Here is a 25,000-nt window from a genome sequence, read left to right as displayed (position 1 = left end):
CCCACCCCTAATACATACATACATACATACATACATACATATATATATATATATATACATATATACATACATATACATATACATACATATATATATATATATATATATATATATATATATATATATATATATATATATATATATACATATATATACATACATATATATATATATATATATATATATATATATATATATATATATATATATATATATATATATATATATATATATATATATATATATATATATATATACACATACATACATACATATATATATACATACATACACATACATACACATACATACACATACATACATACATACATACATACATACATACATACATACATACATACATACATACATACATACATATATATATATATATATATATATATATATATATATATATATATATAATAATATATTTATATATATATATATGATTTACAGTGGGGAAATAAGGTTTGACCCCCACTTACAAAGAATGCAAAAATCTACAATTTTAATCATATGTACATTCTAACAGTGAAAGACAGAATCCCAAAGAAAATTCCAGAAAATCACATCATATAAATTTATTAAAATTGATAACCATCTGATGAGGAAAAACAAGTATTTGACCCCCTGGACAAACAGCATGTTAATATTTTGTAGAAAAGCCATTATTGGCCAGCACAGATCTCAAACGGTTTTTATAGTTGGTGTAGGGCTGGGCAATAAAACGATAACGATATGTATCGTGATAGACACATAATCAATATCAATAGAAAATGCGGTCGATAAAACATTCGATAACTTGTTTTTCTTCATCAGAAGAAACCAGAAGTTGTGAATCAAGTTTGGTTGCATGAACAAAGGCCCTCACTCTCTGGCAACCTAGCAACGTGGGGAGTGACACTCTAACAGCCAATCATGTATCAGTATCATGTTTGGTTGCGCCACATCGCTGTCTCGTGTTCTTCAATAACAGAACCGGCGTGGAGTGGAAAGTGAGTGCCGGAGCGAGCGAGGAAATTGTTGATAAAACAGGAAAAGTCAGTATGGCAGTTTTGGGGATTTTATAAGTCTGACCGTAGTCAGACCAATGTCGTCAGACCGTCGTCCCCACCAACACTGGTAATACCATAAACTTGTTTTACCACTTTAGCCGCGCTCACACTTTCGAGCACAGCCGTATCCGCCATCAACGTCCAACAACATCTGCAGCTGCAACACGGCACAAGCAGCAGACCACCATGGAGAAGTACTCTGCATCAGCGCCTTACTAAACGCTACAAAGAAATAACGAACACTGTCCAGAAGCCAGGTTACCAACCTAGCACTAAACCTGCAGAAAATAGTTCCCCTAACACTTTGCACTATTTTATGACACTTTATTAAGCATTTCTTACTTATTCGTTAATTTTTCACCTTAATGTTAAGAGATAATTGTTAAGTGTTCATTGTGATTTTAGACCTGTTTACATTTTAATTATGTTTTCCATGGTTGTGTTGACATTTCTGCTTTTATAATTGAGGGGATTATAATCAGAGCAGGGTTAAGTTTTAAATAAAAATGTTTAAATTTAATATATTTTCCTCCTGGTCCTTATTTTAAATAGGTCATAAAAAATATCAATAATTATCGATATCGACCGATATGAAAAACTTATATCGTGATACAGTTTTCAACCATATCGCCCAGCCCTAAGTTGGTGACAAGGTTTGTGCACATTTCGGCAGGGATGTTGGCCCACTCCTCCCTGCAGACAGCCTCCAAATCATTCAGGTTCCAAGGTTGTCGCCTGGCAACTCGAATTTTAAGCTCCCTCCAAAGATTTTCAATCGGATTCAGGTCTGGAGACTGGCTAGCCCACTCCAGAACCTTGATGTGCTTCTTCTTCAGCCACTCTTTTGTTGCTTTGGCGGTGTGCTTAGGGTCGTTGTAGTGCTGAAACACCCATCCTCGACCCATCTTCAGCTCTCTCACTGAGGGAAGGAGAGGTCGGTCCAGAATTCCACGATACATGGCCCCGTACATCCTCCCCTCAATACGATGGAGTTGTCCCGTCCCCTTGGCTGAAAAGCACCCCCAAAGCATGATGTTGCCACCACCATGCTTGACGGTGGGGATGGTGTTCTTTGGGTTGTACTCGGTGTTCTTTGCCCTCCAAACACGACGAGTTGAGTTGAGGCCAAAAAGTTCTATTTTGGTCTCATCTGACCACATCACCTTCTTCCAGGCCTCTTCTGAGTTGTCCAGGTGGTGAATGGCGAACTTCATGCGGGCCTGTACATGTTTCTTCTTGAGCAGGGGGACCTTGCGTGCGCTGCAGGATTTCAATCCATGATGGCGTAGTGTGTTACCAACCGTTTCTTCTGTAACTGTGGTCCCAGCTGCCTTCAGTTGATTCATCAGTTCCCCCCTTGTGGTTTTGGGATGATTCCTCACCGTTCGCATGATCAGGGACACCCCACAAGGCAAGATCTTGTGTGGAGGCCCAGACCGAGGGAGGTTGGCGGTGGTGTGGTGCTTCTTCCATTTCCTGATAACTGCACCGACAGTTGATCTTTTCTCTCCAAGTTGCTTTCCGATTCTCTTGTAGCCCATCCCAGCCTTGTGCAGATCAACAATCTTGTCCCTGATGTCCGTAGAAAGCTCTTTGGTCTTGCCCATGGTGGTGATGTTGGATGCTGGTTGTTTGGGTGTTGACAGGTGTCTTTTATACAGGTAACGAGGTGAGGCAAGTGTATTTGATGTAGATAATTGGTTCGGATTGGGGCTGTGTCTTAAAGAAAGACTAACTGGCTTGTAGGAGCCAGAATACTTGCTGTTTGTCCAGGGGGTCAAATACTTGTTTTTCCTCATCAGATGGTTATCAATTTTAATAAATTCATATGATGTGATTTTCTGGAATTTTCTTTGGGATTCTGTCTTTCACTGTTAGAATGTACATATGATTAAAATTGTAGATTTTATATATATATATATACACATATATACATACACACACATATATATACATATACATACAGTACAGGCCAAAAGTTTGGACACACTTTCTCATTCAATGTGTTTCCTTTATTTTCATGACTATTTAAATTGTAGATTCTCACTGAAGGCATCAAAACTATGAATGAACACATATGGAATTATGTACTTAACAAAAAAGTGTGAAATAACTGAAAACAGGTCTTATATTTTAGATTCCTCAAAGTAGCCACCCTTTGCTTTTTTGATAGCGCTGCAAACCCTTGGTGTTCTCTCAATGAGCTTCATGAGGTAGTCACCTGAAATGGTTTTCACTTCACAGGTGTGCTTTGTCAGGGTTAATTAGTGGAACTTTTTCCCTTATTAATGGGGTTGGAACCATCAGTTGTGTTGTGCAGAAGTCAGGTTGATACACAGCCGACAGCCCTATTGGACAACTTTTAGAATTCATATTATGGCAAGAACCAATCAGCTAAGTAAAGAGAAACGAGTGGCCATCATTACTTTAATAAATGAAGGTCAGTCTGTCCGGAAAATTGCGTAAACTTTGAATGTGTCCCCAAGTGCAGTTGCAAAAACCATCAAGCACTACAACGAAACTGGCTCACATGAGGACCGCCCCAGGAAAGGAAGACCAAGAGTCACCTCTGCTGCTGAAGATAAGTTCATCCGAGTCACAAGCCTCAGAAATCGCAAGTTAACAGCAGCTCAGATTAGAGACCAGATGAATGCCACACAGAGTTCTAGCAGCAGACATATCTCTAGAACAACTGTTAAGAGGAGACTGCGCGAGAATCTACAATGTAAATGGTCATGAAAATAAAGGAAACGCATTGAATGAGAAGGTGTGTCCAAACTTTTGGCCTGTACTGTATGTATGTATGTATGTATGTACGTATATATATATATACACACTGTATATATATAGTATTCGGTACCGATACCAACAAAAGTACACAATACTCGATACTAAAGTCGATACCACGGTGTGTGTTTAAAAAAAAAAAAAAAAGAAGAGCGTCATGTCACTCTTCTTTCAGTGTTATCTTTTAGTTTCAACTTTCTGTTATGAAGTGGAGGGGGCAAGGAGAGTGTGATTTACAAAACATAAAAAAAGTCAGTCTTCTGGACCCCGGCTGGACCGGGCTGGTTAAAGTTAACTGATTTTATAGAGATCCGTTAAAACAAGCGCTATCAGAGCACACGTTAGGTTGTGATAGACAACTCACTTGCGGTTTGGGAGTTCCAGGTGAAGTCGTGAAAGCCGCCGTGGTAGATGTACGGTAAAGCCAGAAGTTGAATGCGGTCAAACCGTACAGGGAGATGAGGGGCTATTCGCTATCAGCATTTAGCGGCAGTCTAGAAAGTTTTTAACATTAGGTGTATATATTGCCCCCATCAGGTCCGTCAGGATTGCATCCCCCGGTACCTACGGTACTGTGGAAAAATGAGTACCGGCACGATTTGGTACCGAGTTGGTACTGAAGTACCGGTTCTCGTGACATCCCTAATATATTTTTTGTTGTCCTGATTAGGGCTGTTGGAATGAATTCCCAAAGTTGAATATAATTCAAATAGTAAATAAATAAATACTATTCAAATGCTTAAATTATTATTCGAATGCGATTTCTTTATTTTTTTATAAATAGGTTGGCTAACGTTAGCTAATCGCCCTCTTCTCATGTCGGATGAACAATAAGTTACGGGAGTGAGAAACACAAGGCATTGTGAGCTAACGTTAGTACAGGGGGGAGCGACAGGCTGTGACTGGAAATCGGAAGAAGGACAGAAAATAGTTTTAACATGACTTTAAAATCAAAATAATGTAAACCGAGATCAGCGTGCCAGAAATGCAATGCGCCATGACGTAGGTCCCCTTCAAGGCCAGGCTGATGTTAGAATTCCATCTAGTGGACAGAACGTGTAACAACAACCACATGGTCACGGGCTACATCCCCTATTCCAGGCGTATGAGGTGCTGCCATCAGGCAGAAGATACAGGGTGCCGTTCTTACAAACCAACCGGGCTCGCAAATCATTTATTCCTACCAGCATAACACTACTGAATAAGTTAGGGAAAATGAATGGATCCTTTCACCTCAGTTTCACCTCCTCAGCATCCATTTTCACCTCCTCAGCATCCATTTTCACGCTAATCGAAACGCATCACCTGACCGCTCATTTACCGCTCATTAAATGATAGAAATGAAGGTCTTAATTTCTATCAAAAGATCTTCAGCTCTAGTCTGTAGGTGTGTATAATATTATGTAGTGTATATAGTGTGTATTACCTGTCCAGACTTGAGTGTGTGTTTGGGCGACAGGCTGCCGGTGCTGTTGAGTGAGTTCATGCTGCCGTGGGAGGGTGTGGAGCGTAGCGAGTCTTTTGGTGGTGGGGGGCTTGCGGGTATTCCAGGCACAGAGCCAGCCACTGAGCCCAGACTCTTCTTCCTCTTAGATGGAGGGATGAGTGCAGAGGGGAGGAGTGCAGGAACAGGCTCCTTCTCCAGAGCCCGGTACACCAGGTGCATGGCCTAGAGGAGAACATCCTGCTGTTAATGCATACTTACTGGAAGCACATATACAGTAGCTTTTAGAAAAACTATTATTTATTATTATTATTATTATTATTATTATTATTATTATTATTATTATTATTATTATTATATATTCAGCCCCTAGTTCAGGCACAAGTTCTAATATTGAGCAGTCTTTCTTCTGGGATTTTTCTCAGCAGCAGTGGGAAAGGGTTAGGGTTATCATAGTCTCGCATTGCCAGACCTTCCTCCACAGCGCTGCGGAGGAGGGTCTGGCTAGTTCACACAACATTACGGGATGGCAGAAAAACGTGATCTGGTTTATTGGCATTTCTTCAAACCACTTACAATCTATTTGGTTTTCTAAACGTTATTCTAGCATTATGACAATATAGGCATGTGCAGAATAGGTATTTAGGAAAGGTCAGGGCAGGGGAGCAAAGCCAAACCCATAACGGAATAATTAACATATTTGAATGATGTTATAATATCAGTCTGGTGTCTCTGGAGCAGTGGGCGTGGTCAGCTGATTAACAGGGTTAGACTGTCACATGAGGGGGGCGTGTTTGTGTTATGCTGATTTAAACTCGGCCAAAGACAGGTGTAAAGATTCAGATTAAAGGACAATTCCGGCGCAAAATGAACCTAGGGGTTGATAAAATGTGTACCTAGTCAAACGTTCTCTGGGATCTGTTTTCATGCTAGTCGAATGTGTCTCTAGCTTTAAACAAGCTACTGCAAACCTGTGGTTAGCTGCTAACGCTAGCTTTCGGGGCAGATGGTAAATCGCTATTTTATACCATTAACAAGGCTCAAAATAGCACCACACTTCAACGGTAGCATAATCAGGGTCCCTACATTTAAACCGAAGCTTTGAGAACTTTGTAAGTGTACAGACATTTTATTAAAAATATAGTTTAGAAAGACAGTAGCGTTCAGGTTTACATGAGGGCACCATCATGAGCAGTCAATATACGCCGTGCAATCAGTAACCAGTAACATAGCTCAAACACAGCGTTCGTAATTCGACTGCTCATGACTGTTTTCCCAAGAGGGCGCCCGCATGTAAACATGAATGCCAGAGGGCAAACAAAACAGCAGCCGGGTGAGTCAGTTTAACACAGCACAACCACTCTTAGGTATAAAGCATCCACTCATCCAGGCCAGTTTAGGTCTCACGCTTACTTTAAATGCAACACACAGGGAAAAGGACACAGGGATTAATGTTACGAGCTAAGTTAGCCTTTAGTAGCTGTGTGTATTTGTGGTACGAGCCTAGGTTAGCTTAGCCTTGTAACAATTACAACATTTAACTGCTGTCGGCTAGTAAGTAAGTAAGTAATGTTGGGAGCACCTTGTTGAATCCATGCCACGAACAATTCAGGCTGTTTGTGGGGCAAACGAGCATCCTACCCAGTATTACAATGTTGTAATAAAGTGGCAACTGAGTGTACACTTATCCACAGTTGTCGGGCTATAGAGAATCAAAATGACATACAGTAACAATAAAGAAGATAACACTCACCACTGCAAACTCATCTCTGTCCAGATGGCCATCTTTATCTATGTCACTCAGGTCCCAAACCTAACAGCAAGACATAGACATGAGGCCATTCAGCATTATTACTAAATATAACACTTCTACCAGCCACCGTGACATTCATGCTACTTCATGAAGTAGTTCTGTCTTAATTAGTTCAATCTCCAATCATGGGACCAACAAGCGTAATTTAAGACCCACTGTATAGTAAGAAACCAAATTTAAGTCAATACCTTCCCAAGGACATCCAGAGGTAGCTTGGAGTTGATTAGGACTGGTTTGACCTTCTCTCCTGACAGCAGGCCATTGACTGGAGCCAAACTCTCAAAGATCCCATCAAATTTACTCTTCTCCTCGGGCTACAAAAGAAAAAACACAACAGTGATCTAAAAAATTAACTTGTCAGTGCTCTCTGCTGGACTAATAATATATCTGTGAGAAACTAAAATGATGTATTAGTAAGGCTCTATGCAATGACTCTGTTTACCAATATGTTGTCATCAAGCTCTAAAAAAAGGGGAGTACATACGTTCATATTTTAATCAATAATGGATATTAATGGCTAATGTCTTCTGGTAATATCTAGGCAATACTCAGTAATTGTTAAAATGGTCTTTAGGACTATAAAAAATGAATGAATAGCGGAAATTAAATTTCATTCTCTTTTATCTTTCTGTGTGTGTGTGTGTGTGTTTGTGTTTCAACACACCCTGACAGCCCAGTGCAATTCGCCGGATGCAGAAACTGTGCTGCTTAGAGACGGACTGCTGGTGTCCTTCTGAAATCAGACAAAGATGGCTTTCAAAGAGCTGTCGCATGATCCATCCGCTACATTAAACACACATCTTCTTCTCTCATATTGAGCTTTCAATACAAGGTTTTATAACATGATAACATGACATGAAAATGACAAAGTATATAAAATGTCAATGTTCTTTTTTATACAAAGAATACGTGGATTTGAGCTTTAATGATGAAGTCACACTCACAAACTTGGGCGGAGGGACTGTGAGGTTGAGGCTGGACAGACTGACTTCCTGACCACTCTGAGCACAGGCCACCAGCCGCAGAGCTACGTAAAACCCCTGGGAGAGAAAACACACTGTATTACCCATCATGTCGTCATGTCATCATGTCTTTCTCTAGCTGAGACAACTAACATTGATGTAGCAACTCAAAGACATAGAACGGAGCCACGGAAAGGAACTTGTTTTGGTGGAATGCGTGTACGTTCAAAAGTTGTTTTAGTCGTGCAACAGAAAACTCAGATTGGACAGGTAGTCTAGCCAGCTGTCTGGATTTACCCTGCAGAGATCTGAGGAGCAGTTAACCATAGTCCTCATAAATCCACCAGAGTTTAGAACGCCAACACAAAGAAAAGAAGGAGGACACGGACATCGGCAAAAATACATGCATCCGGCAGAATTTCCTGCGGCACAAGAGCAATCCCGGAAGTGGAACGTCAAGGATATAGACTAATAATCGGTTAACAAGGGTCAGCTATCGGTCAGAAAAATAAAATGTTAATTAGTATCCCTAATTTACATATAAGAAAAAAAACTTATATATATAATATAAATAATATAATATAATATATATATATATATATATATATATATATATATATATATATATATATATATATATATAAAAAATTGTATATAGACCACTCCATAATTTTTTTTTCCCTTTTTAATAGTGACAGTGGATAGACTGGAAAGGTGGAGAGAGATGGGAGACGACACGCAGCAAAGGGAAGCAGGTCGGAATCGAACCCGTGCCACTGCAGGACTCAGCCAACATGGGGCGAACGCTCTTACTGGATGAGCTAGAGGCCGCCCCGAAACACTTCATAATGTTTGTGAACAATACCTTCCGAGTAGAAACCTCCTGCGTCCCATACATACAATTTAACGGTGCTGCGCAAACAGGGACGAGGAACAACTGGACAAACTCTTATCTCCTTCATCTAAATAAAACACATGTTTGATGCTTTCATATGTCAACACTGTGACTAACATTAGCTTGGAGAGCTAATTCACCTGTTGGGCCCATTGAAGAAAATAACACCACCCAAACTAGCAGTCAGTAGTCAACGCTAGACTTGGTTTATCCAAGACGGTAGCAAGGCAACACAGTACAGAAAATAAGCACAGCAGAACGGTCAGATAGATCAGAACAACAGTGGGGGGTTTTGGCCTTTAAATTGATAGGACAGAGCGCCCGGATAGCTCAGTTGGTAGAGCGAGTGCCCATATAAAGAGGTTTACTCCTCGACGCAGCAGGCCCAGGTTAGTGGCCCTTTGCTGCACGTCATTCCCCATCTATCTCCCCTTTCATTTCTTCAGCTGTCCTGTCAAAAAAGGCCTAAAAATGCCCAAAAAATAATATTTAAATTGATAGGACAGCTGAAGACAGGAAAGGGGGAGGAGAAAGGGGGAATGACATGCAGCAAAGGGCCGCAGGTCGGACTCAAAACCGGGCCACTGTGTTAAGGACTGAGCCTTGGTACATGGGGCGCACGCTCAACCAGGTCAGCTACCAGGGCCCCCCCTCAGTGTTGAACTATACTGTAGGCTATATCTTTAAACTTTACAGTTACGGCTGAAAATGACAATAGAAATAAACACAAACACGGTTTCACGTATCTCCGCAATTCAAATCACTGTCCATTTGTCTACCCGGGCTGATTTACGCGTTAGTGAAACGTCACAGTGATTCGGTCTATAATGTTTACGGTTTCCCACTCACTTTTGTTTGAACTGGACATGCTAGCATTAGCACATTATAGGGCATTAGTACACCAAGGGTCATCTTATTAGATCAACCTGTGGAGGATTTTTCTGTCATTAAGCAGACCTGCCAACATGTTACGCATTTTGCGTACTCAGCACACATTTTGACCCTTAAGTACGCTTGTACGATTCGCTGCTCTCTAGGTACGCATTTTGTTGCATCTCGCATTTCTCCGGTTTCAGTTTATATGCAATCTACATCTATGACGTCGATTCTGCCGCTGAGGAGTGGAGTGAAAAGCTTTTAGCCAATCAGAGCACTGCATTTTAACCCTCCGCCCACCTGCCCCTCCTAGCCAAATTCTTAGCTTAATTCAATTCAGTGCCTCAGCAAGCCTGGCTGTCTGGGCAACAAGTAACGAACACAGTCCCATAAACAAATACTCCCCACCCACCAAAACATAATGATATTAAAAATAAATGGATGATAAGAAAAAAAGCATTCATAGTGTCCATCAGTGATGGGAGTAACGCCTTACAATTCAGTGGTTGAACTGACTGCAGAGACGGATACATTTGGGACATGGACATTATTTTCCGGAGTTGTTTCCGCTGCGTTGAAGCGAGCTGTCCCGTCACTCTTCCCCATGGTCAGAACCAGACAGTAACTGACAACATCTGTGTCCTGTCAGTGGCGACAGCAATGTGGCCGAGCTACTGACAGATAACATGTCGGGAATTAATGTTTAGTCTTGCTACACGTAATATTACATTTTAGCAGCGGTGGAAAGTAACCGTTGGCTACTTTGATTCAATTTTAATTGGGTATTTTTCATTTTCTCCTACTTATTAGGATACTTCTAGTCCACCACAATACAGAGTCAAGTAGGCTATTGAACGTTTTACTTAACTATTTATTTTTTAGTTACTTTGCAGCGTCGGATTAATAATACAAAATAATATGAATAAATTATTATGTAGACAGTGGATACAGATGAGACTTTTTTGACCCCGTGGTGAAATTCACAAGCTACCTGCCAAGAATTTGGTGAAAGTAACGCAAAAGTAGTGTAAGAATTACAATTCAAAGACAATAATATTGTAATATAACTAATTACTCTCAAATGACAGTAACTAGTAATCAATAATGTATTACATTTTGGAATTAACTTGCCCAACACTGGTGTCAATAAGGTAGCCTATCACACCGTGATACACACAGAAAATTTCTTCAAGGTTGGCAGGTCTGATTAAGTATTTTTGCATAACTGCATTCACTGTGATTTTCACTTTTCTCTGTCAAGTACATTCAGCACATCATCAAAGACAGAGCAGTGGATGAGAAGTCGTCTGTCCCCTACCTGTTTGTCCAGATAGCCTTTGCCATCGGGATCGGCCAAATCCCAGACCTGAAACACAAGACATAAACACACATGGATGGTTTCATACATGTATCCAATCAAGTATGATTAGGACTGCAGGGTTTAACATTAAGGGTTGCCCGATGGCCCGGGGCAAGTAAAATGGCAAGTTGGACGAGTAAATATAAACCCAGTGGCCCGTTGGGGCATCACTGTATCATAAATGACGTCATCGTTCTCTTTCCTCCGTCGGAGAACGCTTGTTGAATGTGCCGTTGGCCAATCATGAATGGAGTTGGTGCACGATGCTTGATGTTTTTTTGGGACATTTTTCACGCATTTGATGCTTTCAACATTTTTTTCTTCGACAGCTGAGTTTTTTTAGTTGACATTTGAGTTTTTCAGCGGGTTTTTTGGCGTTCTTTTTGACGCTTTTAACATGTTTTTGTTGACATTTATTTTGTTTAGGTTTTTGATGCTTTTTGACATTGACACATACGGTGCCAGACGTGCACAGTTTATTGACAGGATTTTATTTAATCAGAAAAAGTTTCATACAATTTGCTCCACATAAAGACCTAAAAAAAGAAAAAACAGCAAAAAAGTTCCTTAGTCATTTAGAGTTTAGCAAAACAATGCATTCTGATTACATTTTCAAAAAGTAGGCAACCACACAACCGACTCACAGCAACCTGTTTCACAGCCTGAATATGAAAACCTTCCGGTTTTGTGGGAATTTCTGGATCTCAAAGTCGACAAATCTGCCAAATTTGGCTTTGATTGACACGTGACTGTGGTTTGCAAACATTTTCCCCAATCTTTTTGGTTTGGCGCACAACTAGGCAAGCCAAAATGTATTGAGAACCTAAATTGATATGCGGGCCGGATCAAAATTTGCAAGGGGCCAGATCTGGCCCGCGAGCCTTGAGTTTGACACAAGTGGTTTAAGAACATACAAAAAAGGACAAAGCGTTTTGCCCCTGTCCCAGAATAGATACAGGTGGTGTAGCCAGACCATACTCAATCACTGACAGCGCTGTGGAGATAACTGGCAACGCCGCACAACACGGTGCATTTAAACTAATGAAGCTCAGTGTAAATTCTTTCAGGAAGACTTCTAAACTACTCTCTCTTCCTAAAACTGTTCAGCTGTTTTGAGGAGTTCACTTTTCAGTTAAACCATCCAGAATTGGCCATGAATTTCACGAGCCAATCACAGCATGGCCTCCCTGCTTTAATTCTGTTCTACTCTCTGCTGCTGTCAGTTGTCCATTTCAGGCAAAGTGTGCAACCCTTCTCCTCCCTTTCCACCTCCAGTCATCGTCACCCACGGCACCCTGGGTCCTCCTCCGGCAGACCGCTCCCGTCGGCTCCTTCAGTCCGGTCTTCGGGCTCCTTCACCACCACCACCACCAGTGTCTAGACTCCATCGGGGGATATGCCTTGGCTTCTCTACCCCTTTAAAATTATTTTTATAACGATTGAGTCTAATCTCCAAAGACTGTACATTTCATATCATGCATATGTACAGATACACCTTTGCATATTTGCAATAAAGTCTCTCCTGATTGAAATAATGGAAACGCAAATCAGTGTGGCATAGTTTGACTCTGCGTGGCCAAAAGTGCCAATGGAAAAAAGTGTGTTTAATGTCTTGACCAAAGCTGGACATGCTTGCTGTGGCTACAGTCCATTGTTAACAATGTCACACTAATTGCATTAACAATAATCTGTTCATCTTCTCCCCAGAGTAATCACGACAGCAGCTAGTGCTTACAGCTGTAACACACCAAGGCATGTGATAGATAGGCAAGTTAGGAAATCTGTCCAGAAATGCAATGTAGGGCTGTCCGCAGTGAGTGAAACAACAGTGAAGATGTACAGCTGAAACCTTGGTTTACAGGCATGTAACCCGATTATCCAGACAGATACCATTGAACACCACCTCGATTAAAATCTGTCTAATCATAATTCACTTGGAGTCATGTTTGAGTCCACCTGATGAATGTCTAATATTTATTGTCCTTTTAGCTCTGGTTTGGTCTCCACCAACTAAAAAAAAAAATCTGGCTCTTTAGCTGCTCATTGCAGGGTCTATCTATCTGCTGTTTGGTGCTGGGCAGGTAGTGTACAGTAGTGGGGTAAAATTAAAACAATGAGCTGAAAGACCCTGAGACGCACTGGAGAGCTGAGGGGATCTGCAGAGTAGGTAATAATGCTCTGTGGGTTTGTCACTACAAGCAACACCTTTCCGCTAGTCCTTTTTTTTTTTTTTTTTTTAAACCAATCACAATCGTCTTGGGCGTTGTGTGACATTCAGCGGAACTTCCAGTGGCAATGGAGCAATCCTGGAACTGGACTCCCTTTCAGATAACACACTCACTCAGTTATTTTGTTGTTCATATAAAAACACTGATAAATCTTGCATATGATTACAAATTCGCAAATGTCCCATATATTAGTTCTATGCTTATAATATTCTGCAAAGACATCAGGGCTGAGCCCTATAAAATAGGCATACAACCCTTTTAGGTAATAATAGTGTTTTGGTGCTGTCACTTTTTACTCTTATGAGCATTGCAAAATGTACTCTTCTGGACAGTTTTTAACAATGTTGACAGCAGGTACAGAGTGACATAACCACTAGAGGTGGAAAAAAAAAAAATCTAACATCGTAATGCATCGTGATTTTTTTGCCGACGATTTTTAAAATCTATTATTTTCCCTAGAATCAAATCAGGACAAAAGCATATCGTCCCAGCCCTAACAACCGCAGACAGTCCGACCACAATATCACAGATACAGCTTTCTTTACTTTCAATCCTGCCCATCACCAACATGAACTTGTTAAGTGGTCTTGATTATGAGGATATTGTGCACCAGTTTGCATATTTAAAGAAAAGAAGAAGAAAGAAGGCCACTATGTAAGGTCCATCGGCTAAGTGGGTTAAAATCGAGCCATAACACGATTGTGCCTTAGTGGAAAAGGTTGGCCTGTATTTATTAAACATGCCTATACAGGGATGCACACAAGGATTTTCTTTTTTAACTACAACCAATAACTACCTGCTCGTAATAGCTGGTAGTATATTGGTTGTGGTAAAGCGATATATACATTAAGTTATACATAAAGGTTTTTTCAACAAAGCCATATTGAAAATTGGTGGATCTGTTTAATTTCTCTTGAATTCATTTAATAAGATATTTATTATTAAAATGCACTTGATGATGGTGACTATAATGCAATCTTTTTTTCCGGGAGGGGCACATTGAAGGGTTAACTGGCCCTGCGCAGACCAGAGGTTGACCTTCTGTAAGATCAATTGACATCCACAAACTGCAACCAACCGCTGTATGAAACAAACCTAGCATACCTCTCCAGCTCTATTGTGAAGTAACATTGACACCATCAGCCAGTACACAGAAAACAGCGTGACTTTTGCCACAACCTACCTTTCCCAATGTAATGTCAGGGAGTCCAGACTTTTTTAAGAACAAGGCAGCTTCTGTTGGTCCCACTTTCCCTGTATTCCCAGGATCCACCTTTGAGCAAACACACACAGTCTGAGTGTATTGTATTATTATTATTATTATTATTATTATTATTATATTTGCATCTATTATATTTATGCACTTCATAATAGACTCTCACTCAAACATGCAAACTGCCCTTTTTTATATAAATATAAAATTAGTGTTGCAGTTTAGAAGTATTATACTTTAGCTCATCATCTTACCTGTCTGTAAAAGTTCTCATATACAGGGTTCCCACTTGACAACTGTGGCAGAGAGAGAAGGTTATTGCATTAAAAATCAACCCATATAAGTAAGTACTGAGAGCATGTTAGCAGTGTAGTCTGATTTTACGTCAAAATTTAAAATGATCTGCCCAATTCACCTAAATAGACCCTGTGCGTGACTCAATGTCTAGCTAGCTAGCTAGCTAAGCCTAGAGACTAGCTAGTGCTCGTTTAACGCTAATTGCCTTTCAGCTAGAGGGGCGCCCAAGCCCTGCTGCTCCCAATCAATAACAAAGATATCACAAACCAACTGCATTGCCGTGTTATATGACTGTTGGCCAAGCACAGCAGGCGAGACCATCAGCCTTAACATTTCCTTGGTCACCAGTGAACATGACGACCAGAGAGCCAACTCGCATCAGCATCATTAACCAGAGCTAAGCCCAGGTTAGCCGGGGGGTTAGCCAGCCTGCCTTCTAGCCTCACGAGCATGTTTATCTCCATCCTCACACTACTTGGCATCAGGGCTAGGCTAGCTAAGGTTTGCTAGCTAAAGGACTGAACGTTGTCAGAGTTTCTGCTGCTTTGTTAAATATACGTGCGCATGCCGGTCTGCCCCTAACTTTGTATACAGCGTACGCGGTGCATACATTCTTTAAATGTATAATTGATACGTTTATTGTAAGGTATGTCGTAGGCGAATAGCTAGATACACGGCTAGCTAGCATCAGCTGAGGCTAACCAGCCCGCTACATAACGGTAATGCAATAGGCCTTAATCGACCAGTTGACTGCTTTATTTCTAGCTGTATTTCAAAGCGAGCTCGTGTGAGTCAAATTAAAACACAATGTCATTAAATAAGACATACTGTTTCATACTGTTAATTATCTTAGCCTTTAGATGTGTGGAGTATTAAATTGCTGCACCTTTACCTGGGTGAGAGATGTGAGAGCTGCCATCTTCCCTGTTGCTGCGGGAACGCACCCACCCTCCCTCTCCAAGGCAACACTCCCCTGGCGGACAAACCATAGACGTACAGGCTACGGGACAACCCTATGTCACAGAAAGCTACTGAACTCCATTAAAGAATCTGCTAATTTTATGTTGCCTACTTGCAAAATCATGAATTCATGAATCCTAAAATATTTTTTTTTTACTTTTGATCTCTCGTTAGGGTAAGCTTTTTAATTCCGCACAACTATTTCACAACCAAACAAACCAAATTGAGGTTAAATGTCAGTATGTAGAATTACAAATCCTGATGTTTGGCGCTGGTATGTTGGAGCTTGTTTGAAGGAATAATGTGATATGTGATATGTTATATGATATGACGCAATTATTTCACTGCTCGTCTACATCACACGTTAAAATCAACCTGATAAGTGTACCTGCAGGGAAATATGTAACCTAAGGATTGCACTCATGCTTGCACTAAGATGATTCATGATAAAAACATCTCCTTGTCTCACCCACTTTGTAAAAGCCATTTATTTTACACAATGCTTTAACAAAACTTTTTTTTTCACAACTATTCAGCATGACCTCTACCGGTGTTCTTTCTATAAACCCCAAAACAAAAACAGACAAAATGGATAAAACAACAGATAAACTGAGGTGAGAGCAACACCACACATCATTCCAACCCACTGCCATGCTATAAATAACTCTGTAACAATCCCATGCATCCAACAACCCTTCACAACTAAAGAATAGCATTTGTCCCATTAAAGTGCCTTTTTCCCCCCTAGAGTTTGTATACCCAATATACAATATAATACAACACTTCCAGTCATTTTCAGTTAAAACACAATATAGAGAAGTAAAAGGATAGACAGCAAACTACATGCTGAAAACAAAAATATTGTTTTGGCTTCTAGCACTTATTCCCTTTTGTCCAATTTTGAAACAATAACCGATTAATTTTCAATAATTAAAACACTTTATTGTAAACTATATATCCCCATTTGTAAAATTAAACATGTTCAAGTCTTTAACAACCATAAGGCATGAAGGAGCAATGGCTCAAAGTCTTGCAGCTTTAAGATGCATAGAAGCGATATGAGACAAATGGAAGAGAAACGGATGGTCTGAAAGTAGGAAGTGAATTATGCTTGATTATTCCAGCTAATTAAGTATTTATAACGCAACTTTTATTTTCTAAAGTCAAATATTTAGCTCACAAGGCATGCTATGTGGCACTTTATAATCAACCTTCAAATTCCCTCATCTGCAAAATCAAACAAACCCTCCACAGTGAAAGACCACAATGGCGACTAAAGCGGAGTGCTGCATTTGGGTGGGCCCCTCTTCTCCCACAAAATATAATACTGCAGTACACACAATCTCGACAACAGGTAATCATAAAATACTGTGAATGCACAACTAATTCATTTTATGTTCAGAATAGAGTGCAACGTGTTGGGACAGATTTTTTAATGTCTTAGTTGTTGGAAGCCCATTTCTGCCAAAAAAAAAAAAAAAAAGTTGTTTTTAATTTCAAGAAAAAAGTTAAGAGTAATAAATAAAAATAAATATCTACTCATGGTGAGTCAAAATAATAAGACTTTCAAAGTCAAATGTTTTATTTTGACTCAATTCAAAAGTAAGATACAAAGTGAAATATTGATCTAAATCAAAATTGTATATACCAAGTCAACATTTCTTTATTATGTTTTTATTAAGTCAAAATAATGACACTAACAAAATTGAGATAGTAAGTCAAAATGATGAATTATTATCTTAACCTTTTGAATTTCCATTCCTAACATTTTGTCTAATTTGTCTTTTTTTTTCTGGTAGGAATGGGCTGAAAAGTTTCAACTCACCTGCAGCAATTTCAATTACTTTGCAGATGACAATCACATCTGCATGCTTATTGCAAGGTCAAAACGCCACCGAAATTTGTGCTGGTTGGAGCGAAGATATTTTGAGGTTTTTTTTTGTTTTTTTTTACTAAGGATAATACGGAGGCAGGATAAATGAAATGATCAGACCTGAACTTTAATATAAAGCAATGCTAGCTCTCAAACAGTGAAGTCAACAGTTTGCATCACATTTTCAGGTAAACTCAACATGGAGGGTTTGCAAACGCACATTGTTTTTAGTCATGTATACATTCACGACAGCTACACTCTGTAGTGCTGGGGTGTCAAACTCAAGACCCGGGGGTGGAGGGGGGGAATCCGGCCCTTCCCGGATTTTGATCTGGCCCGAATATCAGTTTAGGTTCACAATCAATTTTGGCAAGCCTAGCTGTACACCAAACCAAAACAACGGGAAACTGTGTTTCTTGCTTTGCTAAACTCTATGATGGCTAAGGAACTTTTTTTCTGACTTTTGTAGGGCTTTTTGTCAACGACAATGCAATAAAAGTGTCAAAAAAAGCGACAAAAATGTCGGAAAAAAAGCGACAAAAAAAACGTTAGAGAAAGCCACAAAAAAGACGGGAAAAGAAACAAAAATGCGACATGCAGTAAGACAGTCAAAGATATTTTTACTTTTTCAATGAAATAAAAGCATGTCAATAACCTCTACATGTCTGGCCCTTGATGGGATTCTTATTTTCCAGTGTGGCCCTTAGGGAAAATGAGTTTGACACCCCTGCTGTAGTGTATACACTGTATATGTACCGTAGTCTAAGTTTAACACATCTTCTGCAGGCAGTCTGAGCTGACTGTAGAGGAGACCCTGTAAATCAAAGCCTGTTTGGCCTGAGAAGGTGATGCAGAGCGTTGGTATGTTTTCCTAGCATGACTTCTCTCAGTGTGATCACTCGGCACAAGCGGCAGCAGTTAGGATATCAGCAGTGAGGCGCAGCTCCGTCTTTGAGCTGCTATGATGATCGTCACGGCTGAATGGAGGGTAGGGCAGCACAGCTAACTTTCAACAGCATTGTCTTCGCCATCACCATCACCCCCATAATTAGACCACAGTCACATGGCATGAAAAAGAACAGTCCTCTTCCCTCTCCTGTTCTGGTTCCTCCCTGGTGGAACCTGGTGTAGGGCTGTCATCTATTCTGCGGCCCTCTGTTGAACGGTGATGTGTCAGGTGAGGTTTTGGGCTACTCGTCGTCCCACGTTTGCTGTAGCAGGAAGTTGGCAGCTAGATTCTCGTTCTTCTCGCAGGCGAAGTAAGCCTGGATGACTAAGCCTTCCGGAAAGCCCAGCGCTTTTAACTGGAACACAACACACATGCTTATGTTACATACATACATACATACAAAACAGTACGGCTGTGTCTGAGACAGTTACTTGCAAGGGCGCGGACACTTACGGGGCATTCACAGCAACAACAAAAAAATTGATTCAGCGATTTGTCGCAGGGTGGTGCGGCAGGGGGAGTGTCGGAAACGGCCCATTTATGTGAAGTCCTGTTGTGTTCTTGAACCCCCCAACTTCTGTCAAATCTTTTATACATTTCATAGTTCCGACCGGACTTGAAGCAGGGACGGACTGGGGCTAAAAAACTGCCCTGGACTTTCTCCCAAATAGGCCCAACATCTGGTCATTCGTCCCTAGTCGTGCGCGACAGACACTAGCCAGGAAGTCCTGATACTATGCCACAATACTCTATCAGACAAGGTATTCACAGCAAGTAATATCTCAAAACCAATGATGATAACTGGGGTTGTGTTTATTAGCCATTTGTACTTGGTACCATCTTTACAACTGAACACTCTCTGTAGAGACAGGTGTTTAGGCTTTTGCTGAGGGTGGTAAGCAAAAAAAATTGTTCCAGGCTGTGACTATCTGACTTGGGCCGTGTGAAATATTGTGACGTAGAGCATCCTGGCACTTCCCTGCACTCTCCCGGTCATCTTTTATGCTGCAACTATCTTCAAAATGAAAAAACAAATGATTTTAAAGACAGGTTATTAGCTATTATTGATATGTTGTTTTGTTGTTAAAGAATTAGCATTGAATAACCTATTTCATATTTTGTCAATGTCATATTACACTTTTGATTCATATTACGGCTGTGAAATTATGACAATGACTAGGCCCTATCAATTTAGTCTGTGAAGCTTTCACAAACAACCACCAGGTCTTTGCCAGTTCCACAATAGTAAACGCAAATATGAAAAACAAGGAAAAACTGCACTCTGATGGAAGACAGACAGAAAGTGCAAGCTAGGATTTTTTGGTTAAACTTTTGGTTACATTTGGTGAATTATTTAGCCCCCTTCCCTGTTTGTCAGAACGTTTAGAGTGGTACCAATGCATGCCTGATGTTTTCCTGTTTAATTCAATCCATAGTCTTCATCCTAGCAGCAAAAGTGACCTCACTACAACCTCTCATATACAACCAAGTGAAATCGCGGTCAACCCGCGATTAATTTCTAACGCGTTTAATGTTTCAAATTAACCTAACAGAAATTATTAAACACTTTAAGTTCGACAGCACTAAATGGCACGATAATTTTCATAATCATGATGCACACCCATGTTGATAGCTGACTATGCAATTCGCTAATATAGGGATAAAGGCAGCCTATTATAATGTGTCCTGCTCCTGGCACTCAGTACCTCTTGCTGATGTGAAAATTACTCTGCTGCTGCCTGTCCCTCATCATGACCAGGCTATGGATTGGTGATAGCCAGACTAGTAGCCCTACTCTTCTTCCTCAGTTTCTTTTACACGTAGCATATACAGTAAGCGATCGTATTAGCGCCCCCTGCTGTTGGCTGTTAATATCGCTTTATTAGACCTTTTTTGTGGCCGACGGCTGTCGGGTGGACGGTCGTTCTGGACTTTTCCAGAACGCACAGATTGTCAGTCCGTCCCTGACTTGAAGGCAGCATTATTTCATAAGGGGAGAGAGAGAAAGAAAAGAGATGAGTGAGAGAGTGAGTGCTTTGTTGTTGCAGGAAACATTCAGTTATTACACAAATGCCCGGGCGGTTCAGTTCTTGTTTAGTTTTTTTACCCTCATAGTGTTTTAAAACTTTCTTGTGGCAGCGATAGAGGCAGTGATGTTTCCTGTTTCCCGTTTCCTGTATGGGACTCTCACACCGCCTCAAATCATACCTCAAAACAACGAGAAGTCTGACCTCCGATTACATGACGCAGCGTGACATGGGGTTGCATTTCTCCAAAAGTTGTGTCGGTCTCAACTTTTTACCGCAGGCCCGCTGTGGGTTTTTTGAGTGAAATTTCATAAGTTAACTTCAAGGAGTTGACATCGCAACAAATGCGTTCAGATACATGGTTTTCAAAGTAAAATATTTCAATATTAAGTATTCGGCGGCTGTTCAAATTTGAATACTTATGTCTCTTATTTGCTTCCATACAAATACAGACACTGGTAACTGACCCTCTCAATGGCCTCCTTTTCCTGCGGGGTGACCTGGATGTAGTTGGTTTGTGGTGACCCCTGAGCCTCGGCCCCGTCCCCCTCCGTGTCTCCGCTTCGTGGCTCATTCAGCATCTGCACAAAACGCTCCTGGTGCTGCGTGATTTGCTGCAAGTAATACATACAAACAAAATAAATACTACAATACAGCAAATATACAGGTCCCCAGCCCCACACAAACAGGACAGCAAACAAACAGTACCTTTACCTTTAAATATTTATACATACTTGTTATGCATTTAGATTAAATAGATATATCAAGTAGTATATCACTTTCTTATCAAGTGTTGATGCTTTCATAATGTTGTGACTGCCACTAAAGCTCTTGAAGAAGTAGCAATAAAATGGGTTTGAGGAATAAGACACTCCTCTTGTAAAGAATACTGTACCGTACAAAATGGTGGCTGTAATGAAATACAGCTCACAGATCTTCATCTCTTACTGCTCTGTTAACCCTCCTGTTGTCGTCGGGTCAAATTTGACCCATTTTTTTCCAAAAAGTTTCTATATCAGAAATGTGGGTTTCTTTCAACCAAATTGTCAAAAATAATAAACGTGGATGGTTCCGTATAATGCTCTTCACAAGTAAAATTAATGATCAGTTCACTACTTTCATTGAATGTGTTTTATTCAATTTTATAACATCTGAAGAAAAGAATTGATAAAAGAACATGTGACAAAAATGTCAGGAAAAACAAGAATAAAAACGTCAATAGCGCAGAAAAAAAGAAAATCAACAAAGAACTCCAGAAAAGTGACAAAAATTTCAGAAAAAGCTTCAAAAACATGGTAGAAAAAAAAACCATAAAAAAAACACCAAGAAAAGCGACAAAAGCTTCTTACGGTTTAAATTTTAAATTTTGACCCAGAAAAACAAAAAGTTGCATGGCCGATGGGAAGACAACACAAGGGTTAAGAAGAAGAAGGCTAGACTAGTAAGCCTACTAAATGTAGATTACAAAATATTTGCAAAGATTTTGGCTACACGTATGGATGGAATTCTCCTGACAGTAATATCCCAAGACCAGACAGGATTCATCAAAGACAGGCAGCTATTCTTTAACATACGGCGACTACTTAACATTATCTACACACAACCCGCAAATAATGAACACACTGAAATATTAATCTCTTTAGACGCAGAGAAAGCTTTTGACAGGGTACAGTGGGATTATCTCTTCTCGACCCTGTCTAAATTTGGAATTGGCTCAAAATTCATCTCCCTTGTTAAATTATTGTACGCTCACCCTCAGGCCTCCGTGAAAACAAATAACGTTAATTCCAGCTACTTTCCGCTTGGTCGCTCTACGAGGTAAGGGTGCCCCCTGTCACCACTGTTATTTGCGCTTGCCATTGAACCCCTCGCTATCTCGCTATGTATGGCAAAAGAATATGAAGGTACTGAAAGGGGAGGGTCAGAACACAAGGTGGCCTTATACGCAGTTGTATATGTCAATGCCTGATATAATATCAATCTTAAGAAATTTCGGTGTAGCATCTGGATACAAGCTCAACCTCTCAAAAAGTACATTCCAATTAATCCAAAAGCCAGACAGAACAGACACGCTTTCAGCTCCCTGCCATTTACAATCTCAGACCAATTTAAATATCTGGGGATAAATATTACTGGAAACCATTCTGATCTACTTAAAACACAATTTCCTGAAGCTGTACGACCAAACAATACGTAACTTTGACAAATGGGCAAATCTTCCAATCTCCCTTGCAGGTCAAATTAATATTGTGAGAATGACCATCTTACCAAGATATTTATTTCTCTTTCAGTGCATCCCTATTCCCATTAACAAAGCCTTTTTTTGACAAATTAGATGCGGCCATATCTCAATTTATCTGGAATAAGAAACCCCCAAGAATTAAAAAAGCGTTTCTGCAGAGACCTAAAGCAATTGGGGGTATGGGGTTGCCTTGCTTTCGGCTCTATTACTTGTCTTTCAATTTCAACATTCAATCTATGTCTTTCTGGTTCACACGCAGGGGGCTGAATGGGCAAGCATGGAAAATAGAAATAACTCTAATTCCTCTTTGGAAGCAATACTTTTTTTTCTGCTCTACCAACGCCAAAGGTTAAGATGAAAAACTATTTCACACTCAATTAAAATTTTGTCCCAAATTCTGAGGCACTTTGGCTGGCCTATGGCCAAATGGACACACTGTTATTGCCTGAACCACAGACTAAAAGAGCGATCTCTAAGATCCACGATGACTTTACACAATTGGACCGCACAATAACACTGGACCACCTTAGAGAGGCGTGGATGGAGGATATGGGAATGGAAATCACAGAGACTCAATGGGAAAAGGCACAATAATTTGTCCACTCCTCTTTGGTGTGTGCCAGACATGGACTGATACAATTCAAAATTCTACACAGACTACATTTATCAAAGCCACGGCTGTCCAAGATGTTCCCTACAGTCGACCCCCCATGTGACCGATGTGGACAAGCTCCGGCTTCTATAGCACATATGTTCTGGAACTGCCTGAGACTCTGTAATTACTGGGCCAACATCTTTAAAACTCTATCTGAAGTTCTTAATATTTGACTTAAACCAGACCCAGTGTTGGAGGTATCTGGAGTAAAATCGACCACAACGGTTTTGTCAAACAATCAATACAATGTGATACGTTATGTGATACTGTTGGCACGAAGGATGATTTTACTAAATTGCAAGCAGAGAAATCCACCAGCCCAACCAGCATTATTGAAAGAAGTGATGAGCCTGTTAAAGCTGGAAAAGATACAATTTTCAGGGATCGCACACAAATTCCAGGCAATATGGCAACCGTTTGATTATTTTGAGAAGATAAAATTGTAAAAGCTTTTTCTTTTGTTTCATGTGGCATCCTATAAGTTGTTTTGTTTGTTTTGTCTGTCAGTGGGGAAAAATGTGATTTGATATGTTGATATCCTGATTGCTTCAATAATAAAAAAATATATTAAAAGAAGAAGGCTGTGCCGCTACGCGTGGGTTGCTTCTCCCTATGTCTCTTAAATTTTCTATTATGAAATAGCCACCAAAATAAAGGCTTTTTAATAATCTTGAAGAAGAGTGCCTTGGCTTTTCCTTTTTTCTACAAAGGTTAAGGGGTTTTGGAAATATCTTAATAATACCCCTTTGATGGCTCTACCAGGGTTGTACCCAGGTCAACTGTGTGTATGAATGGGGTAACCCTCCTCCATCTACTAGGCTTCGTGACACAGGTCGCCAGGTGGGTTTGATCAGGGTAGACTAGGGCTGATTTCAATGTGAATTGCACACAACCTGGGTTGCTAACAGCTGGGGCGGGACAAATCATGTGATTGGTTGGAAATGACAGTGGGGCAGTCGTCACAGGTCGCCGCCTATGTTCACCGCACAATTTGAAAAAAAACAACATGAATGTTGTCTCACTGTGCTTTCACCATAGACTGTATATAACTAGGATAATTACAGGCAGCTTCAACAACAGCAGAGTGGAGCGGTTCAATTCATTTCTGAACAGTCCGCTGGCAGTGGGTGCCCGGATGTTCACTAGTCTGCCGGCAAAGCGGTAGCAGAGTTGCCTGTAAAACTGCCTGTAAAATTGCCTGTAAAAACTCTTTTTTCTCTCTGTCTTTTTAAAAAAATTAGTTGTGAAGCCAACAGCAAAGCCCAACTTTACTTTTAATAAAATCAAACAAAGAGAAATGTTCTCCCTTCATCTTAAAATAGTCAAAAACCAATACTAGAGTAACTTACTTCCTTGTCCAG

The 25,000-nt window shown here is 40.3% G+C and overlaps 2 protein-coding genes across 11 annotated transcripts in view; both read right to left on the bottom strand.

The window, feature by feature from the left end:
* LOC114561358 (epidermal growth factor receptor substrate 15-like 1) overlaps nucleotides 1–15,899 on the bottom strand; it is a 72,440-nt gene extending 56,541 nt beyond the window's left edge. For 4 of the 7 annotated variants that reach the window (XM_028587352.1, XM_028587358.1, XM_028587353.1 and 1 more), the window contains exons 1-9: nucleotides 15,201–15,313; nucleotides 14,891–14,932; nucleotides 14,607–14,696; nucleotides 11,154–11,201; nucleotides 8,047–8,142; nucleotides 7,767–7,835; nucleotides 7,291–7,416; nucleotides 7,043–7,102; nucleotides 5,272–5,514 (exon numbers count right to left, since the gene is read on the bottom strand). In XM_028587352.1, coding sequence (XP_028443153.1) covers nucleotides 5,272–5,514; nucleotides 7,043–7,102; nucleotides 7,291–7,416; nucleotides 7,767–7,835; nucleotides 8,047–8,142; nucleotides 11,154–11,201; nucleotides 14,607–14,696; nucleotides 14,891–14,932; nucleotides 15,201–15,266 — 840 coding nt within the window. In that variant the 5' untranslated portion in view covers nucleotides 15,267–15,313. Of the gene's footprint in view, nucleotides 1–5,271; nucleotides 5,515–7,042; nucleotides 7,103–7,290; nucleotides 7,417–7,766; nucleotides 7,836–8,046; nucleotides 8,143–11,153; nucleotides 11,202–14,606; nucleotides 14,718–14,890; nucleotides 14,933–15,200; nucleotides 15,314–15,819 lie in introns of those variants that run through there. The other 3 variants (XM_028587355.1, XM_028587357.1, XM_028587356.1) reach the window with 3 other exon arrangements.
* A 2,527-nt stretch (nucleotides 15,900–18,426) lies between these two features.
* rad23ab (RAD23 homolog A, nucleotide excision repair protein b) overlaps nucleotides 18,427–25,000 on the bottom strand; it is a 21,665-nt gene continuing 15,091 nt past the window's right edge. For all 4 annotated transcript variants that reach the window (XM_028587661.1, XM_028587662.1, XM_028587663.1 and 1 more), the window contains exons 9-10: nucleotides 21,210–21,356; nucleotides 18,427–19,070 (exon numbers count right to left, since the gene is read on the bottom strand). In XM_028587661.1, the coding sequence (XP_028443462.1) occupies nucleotides 18,957–19,070; nucleotides 21,210–21,356 (261 nt within the window). In that variant the 3' untranslated portion in view covers nucleotides 18,427–18,956. The remainder of the gene's footprint in view (nucleotides 19,071–21,209; nucleotides 21,357–25,000) is intronic.

This window comes from Perca flavescens, chromosome 9 (genome assembly GCF_004354835.1).
Source record: "Perca flavescens isolate YP-PL-M2 chromosome 9, PFLA_1.0, whole genome shotgun sequence".
In the NCBI taxonomy this organism is placed as follows: domain Eukaryota; kingdom Metazoa; phylum Chordata; class Actinopteri; order Perciformes; family Percidae; genus Perca; species Perca flavescens.
This window is presented reverse-complemented; position numbering and strand designations above follow the sequence as displayed.